The sequence below is a fragment of the Serpula lacrymans genome, assembly GCF_000218685.1.
Source record: "Serpula lacrymans var. lacrymans S7.9 unplaced genomic scaffold SERLAscaffold_15, whole genome shotgun sequence".
Classification (NCBI taxonomy): domain Eukaryota; kingdom Fungi; phylum Basidiomycota; class Agaricomycetes; order Boletales; family Serpulaceae; genus Serpula; species Serpula lacrymans.
The window spans coordinates 1,027,787-1,044,501 of NW_006763304.1; the positions used below are offsets into that span (position 1 = coordinate 1,027,787).

The 16,715-nt window shown below is 48.0% G+C and overlaps 2 protein-coding genes across 2 annotated transcripts; both read left to right on the top strand.

The window, feature by feature from the left end:
* Positions 1 to 460: 460 nt before the first annotated feature.
* On the top strand, positions 461 to 3,002 carry SERLADRAFT_478728 (uncharacterized protein; the record flags this gene model as incomplete). Its single annotated transcript, XM_007323448.1, has 13 exons — positions 461 to 894; positions 951 to 991; positions 1,048 to 1,181; positions 1,242 to 1,290; positions 1,340 to 1,382; positions 1,434 to 1,538; positions 1,589 to 1,634; positions 1,684 to 2,094; positions 2,146 to 2,209; positions 2,268 to 2,290; positions 2,347 to 2,404; positions 2,461 to 2,578; positions 2,629 to 3,002. 10 exons carry the CDS (start codon positions 1,274 to 1,276, stop codon positions 2,785 to 2,787), a joined length of 1,044 nt encoding a protein of 347 aa, XP_007323510.1.
* Positions 3,003 to 3,491: 489 nt separating this feature from the next.
* Positions 3,492 to 11,069, top strand: SERLADRAFT_374121 (uncharacterized protein; the record flags this gene model as incomplete). The annotated part of the gene is made up of 31 exons (XM_007323449.1): positions 3,492 to 3,719; positions 3,787 to 4,452; positions 4,504 to 4,736; positions 4,806 to 4,933; positions 4,985 to 5,391; positions 5,441 to 5,528; positions 5,584 to 5,692; positions 5,744 to 6,075; positions 6,124 to 6,295; positions 6,359 to 6,636; positions 6,687 to 6,940; positions 6,986 to 7,182; positions 7,249 to 7,383; positions 7,445 to 7,611; positions 7,662 to 7,787; positions 7,842 to 8,001; positions 8,065 to 8,121; positions 8,173 to 8,419; positions 8,481 to 8,581; positions 8,736 to 8,852; positions 8,902 to 8,968; positions 9,085 to 9,191; positions 9,241 to 9,367; positions 9,421 to 9,544; positions 9,595 to 9,654; positions 9,706 to 9,846; positions 9,897 to 10,010; positions 10,065 to 10,090; positions 10,117 to 10,491; positions 10,553 to 10,837; positions 11,043 to 11,069. The coding sequence occupies 31 exons, from the start codon at positions 3,492 to 3,494 to the stop codon at positions 11,067 to 11,069; spliced, it is 5,655 nt and encodes a 1,884-aa protein (XP_007323511.1).
* Between the last annotated feature and the right edge of the window lie 5,646 nt (positions 11,070 to 16,715).

The following is a 16,715-nucleotide window of genomic DNA, read 5'->3' on the forward strand; positions in this document are numbered from 1 at the left end:
CAGTGCCGTCGTCGCTTCTGACATGCATGTGGAGTCACTGGGAACGCGGCTGTCAAACGGTCAAGTTAAGATTCCCGCAGACTTGCGGTAACATGGACCTGAGGTTTCGAAAATTTAATTCTGTCGACAGGTGAGTGCCTACTGACCACGCGATCGGTATGTCTCACATAGAACATAGATCTGAGTATTTTTTAACTTTTAGGATATCGTACTAAGGCCAATATGGGTACCCTGCCAAGTACGCTGCACACGATTTCCTCTATCGTCGTGATGCGGCTGCCTTCTGAATAAGATCTTCACGCAGCCTATCACATTCGAAGGTTTTGAACGCATATGCTTTTGCATTATGTATATCGATGTGCTGGCTCGTGACACGGTGGAAATGATCGGGCATTCGGTGTTTCTGCAGCCATCGCATTGCATATGGAATGCCACCGGCCGCTCGGGCCCCCCCTGCCACATCAGACATCAATTCTGAAACGCAGTGATTGCCTCTGAGTTTTACATTCCCTTCACACACTCTTTTTCACAGCAGAAACTCAGCAGGGAGCTGAGAAACTGGCTATAGGGTTGAGCAATCGTGGCAACTAAAAGAAGCTGATTGCCTGCAGCCTTCTTCGCCGATACACAAGGAGTGTCATCGCATGCGGTTCTGAGAGCTCTCTCTCTTGCTGACAGTTTAGAGTCTTCACAAACAATTCAGTAGTGCCTACTGTTCGGTTGCTTGTATCTCTTAGCTATTGTCAGCTATGACGACGACCTCTACCTCCCCTTGCGCTATAGGCGGAAACAGTCCTGCGACTAATGTCTCCGAAGTTTCTATCAATCAAGAAAAACAGGATGTTCAAAACCCTTCCCGGTATGCTGATGGTGCACTCCGTGCTTGGTGCACTGGTAACTATTTGGTGACATTGACTTGCTCGGCCTGGCTCATGTTATCTCGCTAATAGTTGCTGGTGCCTTTTGTCTCCAGCTCTATGCAATCGGAGTGGTGAGAAACATTGTCTTCTCTGATGAGTCTTTTATAATAATCTCATGATATCATAGATCACGTCTTTTGGAGTCTTCCAAGATTTCTACACTACTACATGGTTGACCAAGTTCTCTGCGTCAGACATTAGTTGGATAGGCGGGATACAATATTTCTTCGAGCTTGGCTGCGCTCCAGTTGCCGGAAAACTGTAAGTAATTTTACAGCGTACTGTTTTGTTACTAACCAATGAACTGTAGCTTTGATAAAGGCTATGTCCGAAGTGCAGTTCTGTTCGGATCTATGCTCTCGTGCTTCAGGTATGTAGTACTGTGCTTTATTGTAGGCATCAGCTCATGCCCAAATCAGTTTCTTCATGTTATCTATTGTCAAGCCGAATCAGTATTATCAGGTGCTTTTATTTCACCCCTGCTTCGAAGAACAGTATCTAATCTGAGAATAGGTCTTCCTACCTCAAGGCGTCGCGATGGGTATCGGGGCCTTGATCTACCTTCCTTTGATGACACTCGTTTCTCAACATTTCAAAGCCCGAAAAGCCCTGCCTATGGTGAGAACAATAGTAAGCTACTGAAGGAGTCCCTCTAACACCATGGTCAGGGTATCGTGGCTGCCGCCGCTCCAGTTGGTGCCATAGTGTTTACCAGTAAGTTACTATTTCTTGCAGGCTAGAGTGATCCTAACTGCTTTTCCAGTAATGTTAAACCATTTGTTTTACAAGCTTGGTTTCACACAAGGCATACGAGCAGCCGCTTATATGACTCTAGGGCTGTTTGTGCTGGGGAATGCACTCCTTTTCGTCCCTCGAACAAAATCCATATCACCGGCATCTACACAGTCTGACCTTCCAATTCGACCTGCACGTTTGGTGTGGGACATGCCATATGTGCTTACACTCACCAGTGCTTTCCTGTTGTCACTCGGTTCAAATACTCCCGGTTTCTATCTACAATTATTCGCTGAAGTACACGGAGTGGACAAGACTGTCGTTTTCTATTGTCTTGCCATCATGAACGTTTCTAGTTTTGTTGGTCGCTTGCTACCCAATCATTTAGCCGACCGCGTAGGTGCCATTAACGTATACATCCCTTGTCTGGTTTTAACTGGTAAGGCTATTCCGGTCACGTTTAGTTTTCACATACTAACCGCCGCCAAAGGACTCGTGGAGTTGGCTATGCTGGGTTGTATCAATGTAGTGGGGTTGATTCTTTTCTCTATATTGTATGTCTTGGTTTCTTGTTTCACTTCGTCTGACCCCTAATTCTCATGACGCTGTAAGCTACGGATTTCTTTTTGGATCTGGTAAGTCATTGTTAATTCAATATTAACCTATGGTAGAGATTGACTAGGGACCTTAGTGATCGCTCTTTATTTGCCCATGATCTCTGAATTGACGCCTCCGGGAGTCGAGATGGGGTTGGTTTAATGTGCTTTATCATTGATTATGTGTATGCCTGACTGGGTACTTCTAGAAAGCGTATGGGTGTGGCTTTGATACCTATCGGAGTCGCGTCAATGGTTGGGCCACCTATCACTGGTGCTATCCTCGGACCGGACTACGTTTGGTGGAAGGCCATTGTTTTCTCATCAGTACGTTCCGCCTCTTGTTTTCATTTGATACATGTTGTTGAGTTGTGCAGATTATCATACTTGCCGCTTCTGCGTGTAATATAACAGCTCGTCAGGTGCACAGAAGAGGAGCAAGTGGTCAGCTTCCGCCTCGGTGCGAGTCACCTCTCGACACTCCTCATGCTTTAGATAGCGTGAGCACCGACTTGGAAAAATCTTGCCACCATTGAGGTGACGAATATGATATATTCTCTATTCTTACAACTAGACTATCATTCATGCATTCATAGTCGCTGGCGCATATCGGCATCGTGACTTGTAGCTCCAGCGACGTCCCTGATCTTGACGATCGATGTATCCATTGTTTTTATGTTCTTCTATTTCATTTATTCTCATGTATTGATTCTTGGTCTCACTGGCATCCAATCCATCCAATGTGTTTTCACGCGTGTGATTTAAGTGGTCTAGGTCACGTGGTTATGCATCCATTTCTTCATCCATCTTTGGATGTTAACCACGGCTTGCACGTCAAAATCTACCTGCGTTCTTCAGACAACCATCTCAAACTTGTACCGTGTGACTTCTTCCTGGTATTCACAACCCACTTTCAAGTTCGCAAACTGGATAATGCTCATTTGAGTTGTACTAAATTGCTCAACCGTAACATGCTGCGGACATTTCTTTCGCCTTTGCTCACCCATCGTAGTTTTCCTGTACAATCCAACGCAGACGATGAAGTTCACGATGCGGAAGACAACGGGCTGAACTACCCAATCCCTAAAGATCTAGGTCCAGATGCGCTAGTTCAGTCGGTGCAAACAAGCGTCGTAGATCTCAAGTTTGCTAGTGACATTTATACTAGGTCTAGAGTGAGTAGTATCATGTGTGTCGTATCACTAGGGTTCATTTTCCAAAATATCAGTTACTCGAAAATATGGACCGAATTATGCACGAAGATCCATCCACCAAAGCCGTGTTTCGTGATTCCGATGGATTTCTGGTCATTTTACATGTCTTGTCTACATTGCCACCATTCCTCGAAGACGATACGTTCGAATCTGGACTCAAAGTGGTCAATGAGGCTCTGGCATGTATGCAATATGCATTTCGTATCGCCTCGGAAGCAATACGAGATCATACAGAAAACCTTCGGTACTTCGAGGTTAGTGGTGTTTATTTATGATGTTTAATATGAAACGCAGCTCATTACGGATATGAAACCTTGTAAGGATCACGTTGGCTACGAAACACTGTCCGAAGCTGTGCAAGGCTTAGTGTTTAACTCTCATAGTTCTGACAACGTCCTGGGACTGATGTTATGCCTGGCCTTCCATGATTTTTCCATCTCAGGTTTGTTTAGTATATCGCACTCGTCGATACAAACTTTTTCAGAGATGGATTCCAAATTCGCGGCATTGTCGCCTCAGTTAGGTCTAATCCGTCTTCCTGGTGTATTCAAAGTCCTCTGGGAGTCGTTATGTCGCCTTATAACCAATGATGCTCCCTTGCGGTATATCACCTACAAGCTACTGGATCATACGTTGGGCGTCACGCACTGGAACAATGCCGTTCTGTGTAGAATAGGTCTTGTCGAGACTCTTCTATCATTTTTCCAGGACTGTGGAAGCAAGGGAGATTCCATGAACAAAGAAGCTCGCATTCTGCAGAAACTACTGAAGCGCACTTTTGATATAAGTGCAAAAACGGATGATGCCCGATCTGTTTTCCGAAGAGCAGTCAAGGATGACAACACTCTTGACATGGATGCATTGGAAATTATCCGTTCTGGAATGAAATCTAGATGGCCCGAGCATTTCTGTCTCGACTCCACTGCGGCTCTCGTATCAAGTCGAACGAGCACGAAATCATTGCCCTCATCTGGTTTCACATTTATGGTAAGAATCACAGACGCATGTGTTGTCGTAATGTACCAATGACCTATACAGGTGTGGCTTTGGCTCGAAAGGCTACCTCACCATCATCACGATATATTTAGTGTCCAACTGGGCGCAGTTACTGTTCTACAGTTACACGTCTGCAGTGATGGACGGCTGGCATTTAAGAGCAGCGCAACTTCTGATTCGGTAATCTTTTCAAAATCACAATTATCAACATCACGCTGGACCCATATAACACTTGTGCATCATCCCCATAAAGTGGCATCGCCAACGATACGTATGTGAAGTGATATTATTTTGAATGCTTTGACTTACATAAATTTAGGGTTATTCATGGATGGCGTTCTCAGTGACTCGCTCCAGGCGGCATATCCCAAAACAGAAGGACTGGAGTCCACATATATTATAGGTGATATGTCTCATGATGCAACAATGAGCTGGTCCATTGCTTCATCGTACTTCTTATCTCTACCTTTCGGTAAGGTTATAATGTTGGAAGCCCAGGAACACAGAACTTATACAAAGATAGATGACGACTTGCCCAGATTCGTTCATCACTTGGGTCCTAGATACAGTGGCCGTTTTCAAGATCGAAGTCTGATACGATTTTTGACATATGAGGCTTCTACGTCGCTCAACATGTACTTATCTACGCAGACATCAAAAAATACCACAACAGAGACATCGACCCTAAGAAAAGCAGTCAAAGACGGTATCTCGATTAGCGAATCTTCTATAGTGTTTTGTTTAACGCCATCGAACTTCCCGACTAATCAAACTAGAGACCATTATCTGGATTCTTTGTCTACGTGGGGTCGTTCGGGTGGCTTTGTGGCTGAAGGAAGTGTACTGGCAGTACATTCCCGGCCCCTTGACTTGTCGCTGTGGAAGATTGGTGGAGTAGCGTTAATATTGCGGCTTCTCGACCTGGCGAAGGTAGGCGGCTATTTCCTGACTCTATTGGTCTGCTCATAGTCATTTCAAGACATCTCATGAGCTTTCACGAACTATCGGAGCTCTATGCGACAGTCTTCGTAATAGCTGGCAGAATTCCGAAGAAATCGAGAAGCTACGTAGGTATTCATGACTGGCTGATAAAGTTGACCTTCCCTAACCTCTCCACCATAGATGGATATGATATAGTGGTCAAGATTCTCCGTTCAAAGACTTCTTTGGTCAACATCACAAGCTTTGAAACGTTGTTTGAATTCCTCGGTCTCAACTTTCGATCACCTGAGTCAGCGTTCCTTACAGCTTCATTTCAACTCTAGTACTTACAGTTATATAGCCATTCGACCATCGTGAACACTGTGGCATATAGAGCCATTGCTCTCGATTTTGAACTTTGGTCGCAAACTAACGTGGAAGTTCAGCGTGTGCACATAGAACATTTTGCGTTCCTTCTGAGGGCAAGCCGCTTTAGAAAGTTCAATGCCAAACATAGGCTCCTAAAAATGGGTATCGTTCGCCGGTTTTTATTTGTGCTTCAGTCAGGATGGTATCAGCCTGATATGGTACCGTTTGTTATCAATGCCCTTTTCGTGGTCGCGCAAGCCTCTTTCTCGGCTGAGGATGCAATCAAACCAATTACATCATATCTTGCTGCGAATCTCCATGAAGGTGATTCATTTCCCCCTCACCATTCCATTACTCCTACATTTTAACAAGTCCTAGGTCAAAAGGGGAACGCATCTCCTCGGTCAGTCGTTTCCCACTCTCCCCGGAGCCAGCGTCAAAAGGTGGCGGAGCAAGTTCTCGAAGTCTTTGTATCTACACTTCGAGTGCCATCGTTGCATGCGAAGTTTGCTGCGGTTTTACCTTTGCACCGTATTTGCTTATTGTTCCTTGGCGGAAGGCCTACTTCATGTCTTGCTGTTCAAGTCCTTTCTCTCATTGGAATTAGTCTCGACATTTCTTCGTCATTTGTTAGGAAGTTCGACTTAATTCATGGATGGGCTGTGCTTAGAATGGTTTTACCGAACGTTTGGGATCAGGATGTTCACAAAGCTGCTTTCGATGTGCTCTTAGGGCGTGTAACAACAGGAAGCACTGCTGCTCCAGCTGACTCGGAGGCTGTCGTCATGTGCTGTCCACAGCTCATCCCAGTGATTCTTACAGCACTTCAAAGAAGTATTGAAGCAGCACCGTCCCCTTCTGTTTTTGTGGACGAGGACCAAGAAGGTTTGTTTTCCGTTTCATTGATTTTCTTAGTGTCCACAACGTCATTTTAGAGCCAGTCAAAAGCACCACCGAGACCCTTCTTGAGGACCTGATTAGCCTCCATTCTTCCAGTGTTTCATTCAGGCGTATTTTCAAGTCACAGAGTATTACACAGATCCTAGTTGATACACTGGTGTTATCTGTACATGCCAAATCAGCAACTAGCGAGATCAGTCAGCTGTCTCAAAGGTTGAGTGAGAAGTTGATGCATTTGAGCGCTCTCGTTGCGATGGACAACGTCGTAACAAATGCTACAAAAGATAAAGTATGTATCGAAACTCATGATATTCGCATAACTTATTGTGTTTAGATCTTAGGCATTATTCAAGCAGAAGGGAAGAAGGAAACTGTTTCTATCAACACGTCGAAGAATAGTTTTTCACCGTCCGGGGGTCTCACTGCTTCTGAAGAACAGAGTGTCCTGAAATCGTTAAATCGAGGCGAACAATGGCGTAATACAATCATAGTTTCTGAGCGGAAACGCTTTCGCAAGACTGTCCTGGATATGTTCGTGATTGATCTCGTTACACCTCGAAGTGCCTGATTTCTAACTTTCTTTCCCTGCCTCTATAGGCACGAGCTCCGAAGACAGGTTTCTCATTTCAACCAATGGACTCTTATACTGTCTTCCGAGCGTAGCATTTGGCCACCCACCCCACAACATCGTTCATGGCGATTAGACGAAACGGAAGGCCCATTTCGAATTCGGTGAGTGGCCTAGACATTATCATATCATCAGATATAGATGCATATCCCGCCTCCTTATAAGGAAGAAGCTAGAGCCAATCGATGAAACTACACACTCCAGCATTAATTTTGAGAGCAGTCGACAAATGACTAGCTTCGCAGACGTTGACTCGGATATCGCATCATTCCATCAGATAGAGCCCTCCTCATGGTCAGAGAGTCAAGAAATATCGTCGACTGAAACGAATGGTATGATGAACTTGTAATTGTCGTGGAAAATCTCCTTAACACTTATATAGATGAGCGCCAACTGGCAGAAGACGTTTCAGAAGACAAGCATAGAAGAGTGCGACATGAGTTGGAGCCGGGAGATGTTATTGAGGCAGTCAGTACAGTGGCTAGAGTTGCTGGAGTAGACTCCTCTCGTCAGTATACACCCGATAACCATCGAGTCACAAATTCTAACCTGTCTCTGATAGCCGGCTTGTTGATTTTTGGCCAATCACATATTTACATGTTAGACGGTCTTGTGGAAGGTGACGGCGGTGAAGTTATTGATGCACACGATGCTCCGAAAAGGCTTCTCTTTATTCCTGGTAGCATTGTCGAGTTAAATGGTCTTCAAAGAGCTCAACGCTGGTAAGGACCTCACTCCTTCCATATTCGTTAGTCTGTTGACGCCGGCGCGGACGCACTTGATAGGAGTCTTGACCAATTGATCAGTTTTAGCGACAGAACATTCCTTTTTAGAGATGTCGGGTGAGAAGCTCTAGTCACGCAATTGTCTACAGGATTCTAAATCTGTTCCAGGCTTGAATTGTTTTTCAGAGACAGTCGTTCACTGTTGGTCGTTTTCTTGGACAAGTCCCAACGACAAGTTGCCGACCAGCGGCTAAATTCCATTCTAGAAAAGCGAGAATCTCACGATGGAGTTGCAGCAGGCATTGTTCTCCACAAAACTCCACTTGGAAGAGTTGGTGCAAAAGTTATGGCAAACTTTCGCATAGGTGAATTGTCAGACGCTCAACGTAGATGGCAAAACAGAGAAATTAGCAACGTGCGTGCGTTATTCAACCAGATATTGCCACTCATGGTAATTATCCATCGTGAAAATGTAGTTTGCATATATTAGCATACTCAACCAGATATCGGGAAGAACACCCAGTGATGCTACCCAGTATCCCATATTCCGTGCGATTTTCTTCACACACTCGTTTATGTTCTCCTAGCTCATTGATCCTGCCCCTAAAGCCTGGGTCCTTCAAGACTACACGAATGACACATTGGACTTGTCATCATCGAAGTCTTTCCGCGAGTATGTGATAAGATGGATTGGCTGGCGACTATCCTTTCTGATTATACGATGTCTTTAGCCTCACAAAGCCCATGGGTGCATTAACGGACGGCCGACGTGAAGCTGCTCAGACTCGGTATATGAACCTAGAGAGTGTTGGTGAAGAACCATTCCATTACGGAACACATTTTAGCTCGTAATTATACTTCTAGATTTCTAGCAAACGTATATTAACAATTTTCCAGATCCATGATTGTTTGTCACTTTCTGATAAGAATGGCTCCATATACGAATATGTTCAAGACGTTGCAGGTGGATACTTGTTGCATTACGAGTCTTTTGAGTACTAACCTGCAACAACTAGGGAGGGGATTGGGATCTTCCAGACAGACTATTTACGTATGTTTTCATTATCGGCGGACGTATAGATTCTCAACATCTTTTGCAGCGATATCGCAAGGACCTTCGACTCGGCCTCCAAGGATAATCGTGGAGATGTTCGAGAATTGATCGCCGAATTCTTTACTTCTCCCGAGTATGATCTTCCATAATTTTGATTCTCAAAACCTAATCACCTGCAATAGGTTTTTAGAGAATTCATCGAATCATGATTTTGGAGTGCAGCAAAGTACTGGTGATAAGATCCATGATGTCAAGCTTCCACCATGGGCTAAGAAAGATCCTCTCTTATTTGTTGTATTGCACCGCCGCGTACGTAGCATCAAGGTCCTAGACCTACTCCACTATGCTAAGCACCTTTTCAGGCCTTAGAGAGTGACTATGTCAGCGAAAACCTTCCGGCATGGATCGATCTTATCTGGGGTTGTAAACAGCGCGACCCTGCAGCAGTGAACGTTTTTCATCCGTTAAGTTATGAAGGGTCAGTAGGTAAGCTGACATGTCTGATCTATCTTTAGACGATACTCATGCACCTCGAGATCTTGATAAGATCACAGATGACCTGGAGCGAGAGGCAACAGTTGGCATCATTCATAATTGTACGTACTCCCTTTCGTAGATCCGATCGTTTGCATCCTAATACGCTACAGTTGGACAAACGCCTCACAAGTTGTTCAATGCATCCCATCCGACGAGAAATATGTTGGGTTCTTCATCTTTACCCGCTGGCACGCTACGCGGGATAGAGGAGGATGCTCTTTTGTTAGCTCAGGAGAGTAAGCCTGTCTCTGGTAAGTAGAGCTCAGTAGACCGAAGCACATTTTTTGACTTTCCCCCACAGAAATAGGCTCGCCGGTGGGTAATATCGCGGTAGAGCCTACCAACATGAAAATCTACGCAACTCGATTTGGTATCCTGAATACACCAATGCGCCCACATGAGCAGGTACAATGGGGTACCGGCGAGCAAAGTTCAGATGGCTCTGTACGACTGCTAATAGATGGAAAAGTACGTAGCAATCCACACAGCTTACGGGTTCTCCTGACTAAATGCAAAACTAGCTGATACAAATCGTGGAATCGGTATTTTGTACATGCGCTGCTTTTGCAGATACGGATACTCTGGTCACTGGCTCGAGCGATTACGCGGTGCGTCTCTGGCAGATAATTCGGGCTCGACAAAGTGGCCCTGGCTTTGGAGGAAAGAATGTAGCAACCAATATGGCGATAACGCATACGATGCGCGCACACACTGCCAAGGTATTGTGCGTAGCAGCCTCGCGATCATGGTCAATCGTTGTGAGCGGCTCCAAGGATGGCAGTGCTGCACTATGGGACCTCAACAGAGGCATTTACACCAAATCCATCTGGCATAAAGAGGAGGACCAACGTTCTGATTTGGCAGAGGTGCACTTGGTTGCAATCAACGAAAGCACAGTACGTCCCTACGTTCATTCAGGAGTCTTTTCACTTTTGTTTACCCAAGTTTTTGTTCCAGGGATACATTGCCACTTGCTCTCGTGCCCAACTTTGCCTACACACCATCAATGCCCGACCTATAGCAAAGGTTGCCCTTGACTCGCCCAATCTTTCCCGTTCGCTCCTGCCCTCGGTCACATCCCTAGCGTTCCACGAAAGGGAGTACTCGCAACTTGGCGTCCTCGCGACGGGCGGTCCCGATGGCGCGATCACCCTTCGTACATGGAACGCTGATGGCACGCCTCCCGGAGAGAAAGCCGAATGGGAGTTTGTGACGATTACCACTCTGAAGCATAGACCGTCGGTGGGAAGACAGGCCCACGCTTTGCCTGCCATCACAGCCCTCAAATTTATAGGGTAAGTGTCAATCATCTCAGAGCCATGAGCCGTTCCGGTACTAATGTGTTTATGGAATAGGGAGAGCCTCGCCGCTGGAGAAGATACAGGCAGAACATTTTTATGGACGTTATCGCAGTGAATTTTCTTTAGACTCTCTACATTGTATACAGGATATCAATCAATTTTCGCCTTGCTAGGCTCGCTCTTGTTTGCATTTTACCGTGTGACTTGACTATCATGTCTCAAAAAGTAAGCACTATTCGAGGAAGGCACGATTAATTGAACGAGGCCGAGTACGAAAAAGCTGATACAAAACGTGTTCCAAACGGACGAAATCAAATAACGACGACTGGTCTAGTGCATAATCTAAGATAGAAAAGAAAAAATGAGAGTTGGATGATATTCTAAGAGAATGTGTGGATTTTGGTCATTTGTTGATAATGCAATTGAGGAAAACGAGCGGTGGTATCAATCCATGTGCGCGTCTCCTATTTTGTGGTTTGTGTCTTCCTTCATTCCTTTTGCTTCCTTTGTATCCATCTTTGCAACGAGTCATAGGCAACTTCAATTTTCCTGCTCCTCACTTCCACCGCTTTCTTCATCTTCATCTTCGTCAATATCGTCCTCTTGATCACTCACCACGCGCTTCTCCCGCTCTTTTTGGTATTCATATCCCACAAAGTTCATCACACTTGAAAAAAAAGCGCATTAATGCACAAGTAATACAACAGGGAGAAAAGCAAAAGCAAAGAAAAAACTCACTAGATAGTACCATCCGCACACCCCACCACCACCTCCTCATGGCTCAACTGCATCGACATCGGATTCTTCTCCGGAGTCGCCAGCCCCGCAAACTTGGCGGGCAGCGCCCCAAGCAGTCCTTTCGTATTCCCGCCACCGGCACCTACATTCGCCAGTGCAGCCCACGCACCACTCAACTGTACGATATCCGTGTCGATATCCACAGAAGGAGGAGAGACCGGTCCGAGGTTCAAGCCGCCTTCACTTCCTTCATCCTCACCATCTTCATCTTCATCCTCGTCGGCGTCGCGTATACTCTGCTTGTCTTGGTGCGTAGACATCAAAATCTATCAGTGGACCAACAAACGCCCATCACCATCAGTCCCTACACTGAAGCCAAGGCAAGAACAAAAGAAAAAAGAAAACCCACCCTCCGATCAGCCCCCGCCCTCGAACTAAACCTCGTCGCCGTCACCACCCGCCTCTTCCTCGGGTCCACCGCACCAACCGCCACATCTGGCGTCTCCACCAACGCCACCAGCTTCGGCGGAGCCGTCAAAATCGCAGCACGGCCATACCTCACAGCAAACGGCGATCCCATCAACGGCGTACCCGCCCCAGCCCTAACAGAAGTCGGCGTCGGCAGCCCACTCAGTCCAAACGCGCTCCTCCGCCCACTAGGCGTGCCAGCGCGCGGTGAGGGGCTGAGGGGCGTCCCAGGCGTCAGAGGGCTTGCAAGGCTTGCCCTTCCTCCTCTATCGAGCGAGCTCCGTCCTACAGCGGAACCGTTGCCCGACGTGGTAGAGACGGCGAGCGATTGGCGACGTTGAGGCGTCGTGGTAGAGGTGATAGAGCTTGAGGTGATGCTCCGCGCGAGAGAAGAGGATGTCGTGGAACGAGCAAGGGTGGAAGAGGTGCGAGTACGTGGTTGGAGAGGCGTTGGCCCTGGTGGTGCGGGACTCGCCTCGCCTCCGTTGGCGCTCGCGGCACCGGGAGCGAGTTTGGTATCTTGCTCGGTCCACTGAAGATGCAAAATCACGGATTTCGTGGCACACTTTACGAACCCGAGTCAGCAAACGAGTACCAGTAGATTTAACACGAAGAAGGATAAACGTACCGTCATCTGCGTCCCCTTCGCTGCAAACCATCTACCGCACACAGTGAGTTCATCCGTCACGTCGTCGTTCCAGTAAAAGAAGGGGGACTCACTGTAGCATATTATTCGGTGCGGCGCCCACATTGAACAACTTGGCGTTGAGCACAGGATCGCCGCCTCCAAGCTCCGAGAGCTTAAACTGCGAAACCATCTCTCTGCGCTCTACACAATAATAAGGTAGATAAAATCAGCATCAGCTCAGCATTAACATCAGCTACAACAAGCCTCGACGCCCCCCACACGAGCCCAAGATCCCCCGAATCAATCCACCAAATCCCCCCAACCCAGCCCAACGATCGACCGAACCTAATTTTTTTTATTAAAAAAAAGACACTCACTAATCGAAAACACCCTCACGATCCCATCAATCGTCACGCTAACCACCCTCTCCCCTTCCCCTCCTGCGACACCCCCGTCTCCCTGTATGATCTGTACCCCAATATTGATCGTCGTCTGCTGTCCAAACCGCACAATCTTCGTCCCCGCCCTCCAATCCCAGCACACCAGCGCCTTGTCGGCACCGGCGGAGACGAGGTTCTTGGAGGAGAGGGCGACGGCGCGGATGCCGTTCAGGTGGCCGGCGAGCTGTTGGAGAGGCGTGAAGGTGAGGGAGGAGTAGAGGTGGACGCGGCTGGAAGACGGGAGGTTAGCTATGTGAGTGAAGCAAGGGTGCGCGAGGGGGAAGGAAATATATCGATGCTCACCCGACATCATGGAACCCGACAACAAACACCTCTTCCTCTGCGAGGAAATCAACACAACTCACAGGCTTCTTCACCTGTATGCATTTTTTCATCTCGCCAGTCTCTATATCCCAGAACCGGATCGTCTCATCGTACGACCCACTGATCAGGCGTTTACCTGGACAAAACAACAGGCGAATCGTTAGCCAGCTGAACAACCCCATATTTATATACGCGACGCGAATGCTTATACTGCCTTCCACCTGACTCAACAACTCGCACGAGATCGAAATGTATCAGATCATCGATCCACTCCAATGGACGCCGAAGGACGAAAAATGCAGCGCTAAAACCATAGATAAACCAACACACTCACCTCTCAGCAACAACGTGGTGCAGAAATTCGAATGTCCATTCAAGAACCTAATAGTCTGCGGCAGTGCATGCCTGAAATTGGACTCGCGATGATGCAATGAGCGGTACAGCACTTCCCTATAATGATTTGCATTAGTCAATCAGTTTCTTTTTCACTGACCCGCCAATTCAAGTTCGTTGGGATGAAGTTACCGGAAATAAGAATGCAAAATTCGGGAACACGAAAAAGCACATTCCGAACAGAGGAAATTTGACTCACCACCCCTCAGGTCTTTCTGGCTTCTTGAGACCCACCGGATCATCCTTCGTGATCCGCAGACAGTGATAACGCCATAACGCAGGGTGATGCGTCAGTTCGGACCATTTCTTGCTCACCTATCATCAGGAGTTAGCTAGAGCTCAATTCCCCGGCTCGTCAAGTTTTGTAAAATTAAGAAAGCGACGGTTATATCAATCAACCTCTGCGGCAAGAAAAAAAAGACCAAGAGCAACAAAGACTATCAAGATGTAATGAGATAGAATATCAAGCAGTAAAGCAACGAAATAAAAGGCATCAAACAAAGCAATGACTCACCACCCTGCATGCTCCTACCACTGAGCTCACCTCGAGCTCGCGCAGTATACGCACACCAAGCTCGGACGGGAGGTGAGAGAGAATGTCGAATGTGGACCGCAAGTATTTTTGAAGGAGAAGGATTTGGAGACGGATGTCTGTTGGGAGGAGGGCTGGTGGGGGAAGCAAAGGTTAGCGCGAGAAGATGTGCATCATCAAGGGCTGGACGTACATTCTAGAATGATGTGAATTCTACGATGCGAGGTAGGACGTCAGTATCGCTGGTAGATACGTTAGTAGAAGAAGACAACTGACAAACGCCCCTTCTTCTCTTTCCCCATCACCCTTACACATTTCTTGACGGCAGTCTCATCGAAAACTTTCAAAGCTTTGACCAAATCCAGGTCCTCGGCACCTTCTTCCTGGCCGATCTCATGTCCTCCGTTTGCCTTCCTACGCCCACCACACACGCAGTCATATCCGCCATCTGACGCGTCGCGACTGTGGCTCTGTTGGGCCTGTTGAGATTTGAGGATGGCGACTTCAGCTTGAAGAGCGTGGAGCTGTGCGGCAGCGCTTGCTTGTGAGCGCTCGAGGAGACGTTTGAGAGCCGTTATTTTTGAGGTATGGAGGGTGAGAAGGGTTGCGAGGGCTTGGGTTATCTGCGGTGAAAGAAAAGGAGGTAAGAAATGCGATATACGCATTAACGTTTGACGCAGAAAAGGAACAAGGTTGCACAGACCTCTTCATCTTCTGCGCTGTCGTTGATGTCTGTGACGATTTCAAAGTCATCGCCGTCTTCGTCCCATATAGCTGGGGGCATGAACGCGTCTAAAGATGATTGAGAGTCACGTGACAGCATAGGAGGAGGTGACTGTGAAAAAGACTATGAGAGTGTGATCTCGATGCGGGGGAGAGGCATACCTCGACGTGTTCGTCCGAGTTGAGGCTGATGGAACGACCGCGTGCAGCTAGTGAGTTTGAGAGGAGGGCGACCTGTTCTGTGCGCATATTTATATTTGGGGAACGGTGGGTGCGGTGGGTGAGAGGAGATTGGTGAGTGCGGGCAAGGACGGAGGCGCCTGAGCCGGTGCGTGACTTCTGGATCTTTTCTGCTGAGGCACGAATGGCTGGGGAGTGGTTTGGGGGAGTTGCGGTGCCGTGGGTGGTGTCAGCATTCGTGCTGTGATGGTTGGCATTGATGTTTTGTGGAGAAACGAGGTTGATGGCTGATCTGGAAGTGATTTTTGCAGGGCTGGGAGAGGTGATGCTGACGCTGACGGGGGACTGGGTGGACTCTGTGGTTGTGCGTGGTGGAGTGCGGCTGACGTCTGACATCAAGCGGGTGCGGTGGGAAGAGGGAGAGTGCACAGACGAGACAGAGGTGGAGTAGAGCGAGCTGGTGCGGGCCAGACGACGCGTGCTCGCAACAGACGCGCTTGAGTTTGGGGACACAATCCCACTCGCGCTCGACTGTCGAGGGCCAGGCTGAGGGCGGCGGACGGCGGCGGACGGCGAGTCGGTGCACATGGGGGCGGGGACGGCCGAGTGGACGGGGGCAGAGGAGCGGCGTGGGTTGGCAGACGACGACAGAAAGGGAATAGACGACGAGAGCCGCTTGTTGGCAGACGACGGCAGCGGGACAGGCGTGGCGTTCGGCGACCGGGTGCGGGTGCGGACGCGACTCACGCTCAGTGCAGCACTGGCATTACTCGCAGTGCTCTTTGCAGCCACCGACCGAGTCGTGCTCGCGGTGCTCGTGCTGTTGCTCGTGCGCATGACGTGGTTGGGTTTGATCGTCGTGACGTCACTCACCAACGATGCGTTCGACAGCGCGCGTGCTTTCGTCCTCGATGACGTCCTCGAAGACTGGCCGGTCGACGATGACACTGACATCGAACGAACGAGTGCTTTGGTCGTATGCGATAGCACCTCAACCTACTCAAAACTGCCAACCACGCGTCATTCCCACGCTCTGTGGCTTACCAAGACACGCATACAGTCAGTCGAGCATATAACCAACCCTTTCTCCATAGAACACCATGCGCTTTCTCCCACTCGCAGCATCTCTCCACTTCAACGTTTTCTGATTCTCTTATGAATATTCCATGTCGACCAAACTTGATCGCTGTCTCTTCTTTCCGCCATCATTATTCTACCCCGGGCCATCAGTGATCGCGCTACTCTACCCTATCAGCAACGGCGCTCCAACCACTAGTCATCACTGCATTAATAGCTGTTTTCAGCTCTCACTATAAGCGCTACTGTCCAACGGGAGGCATACACAACACAGCTTATGCAATGCAACCTACACCGTCCTCATTAGCCCTCATGC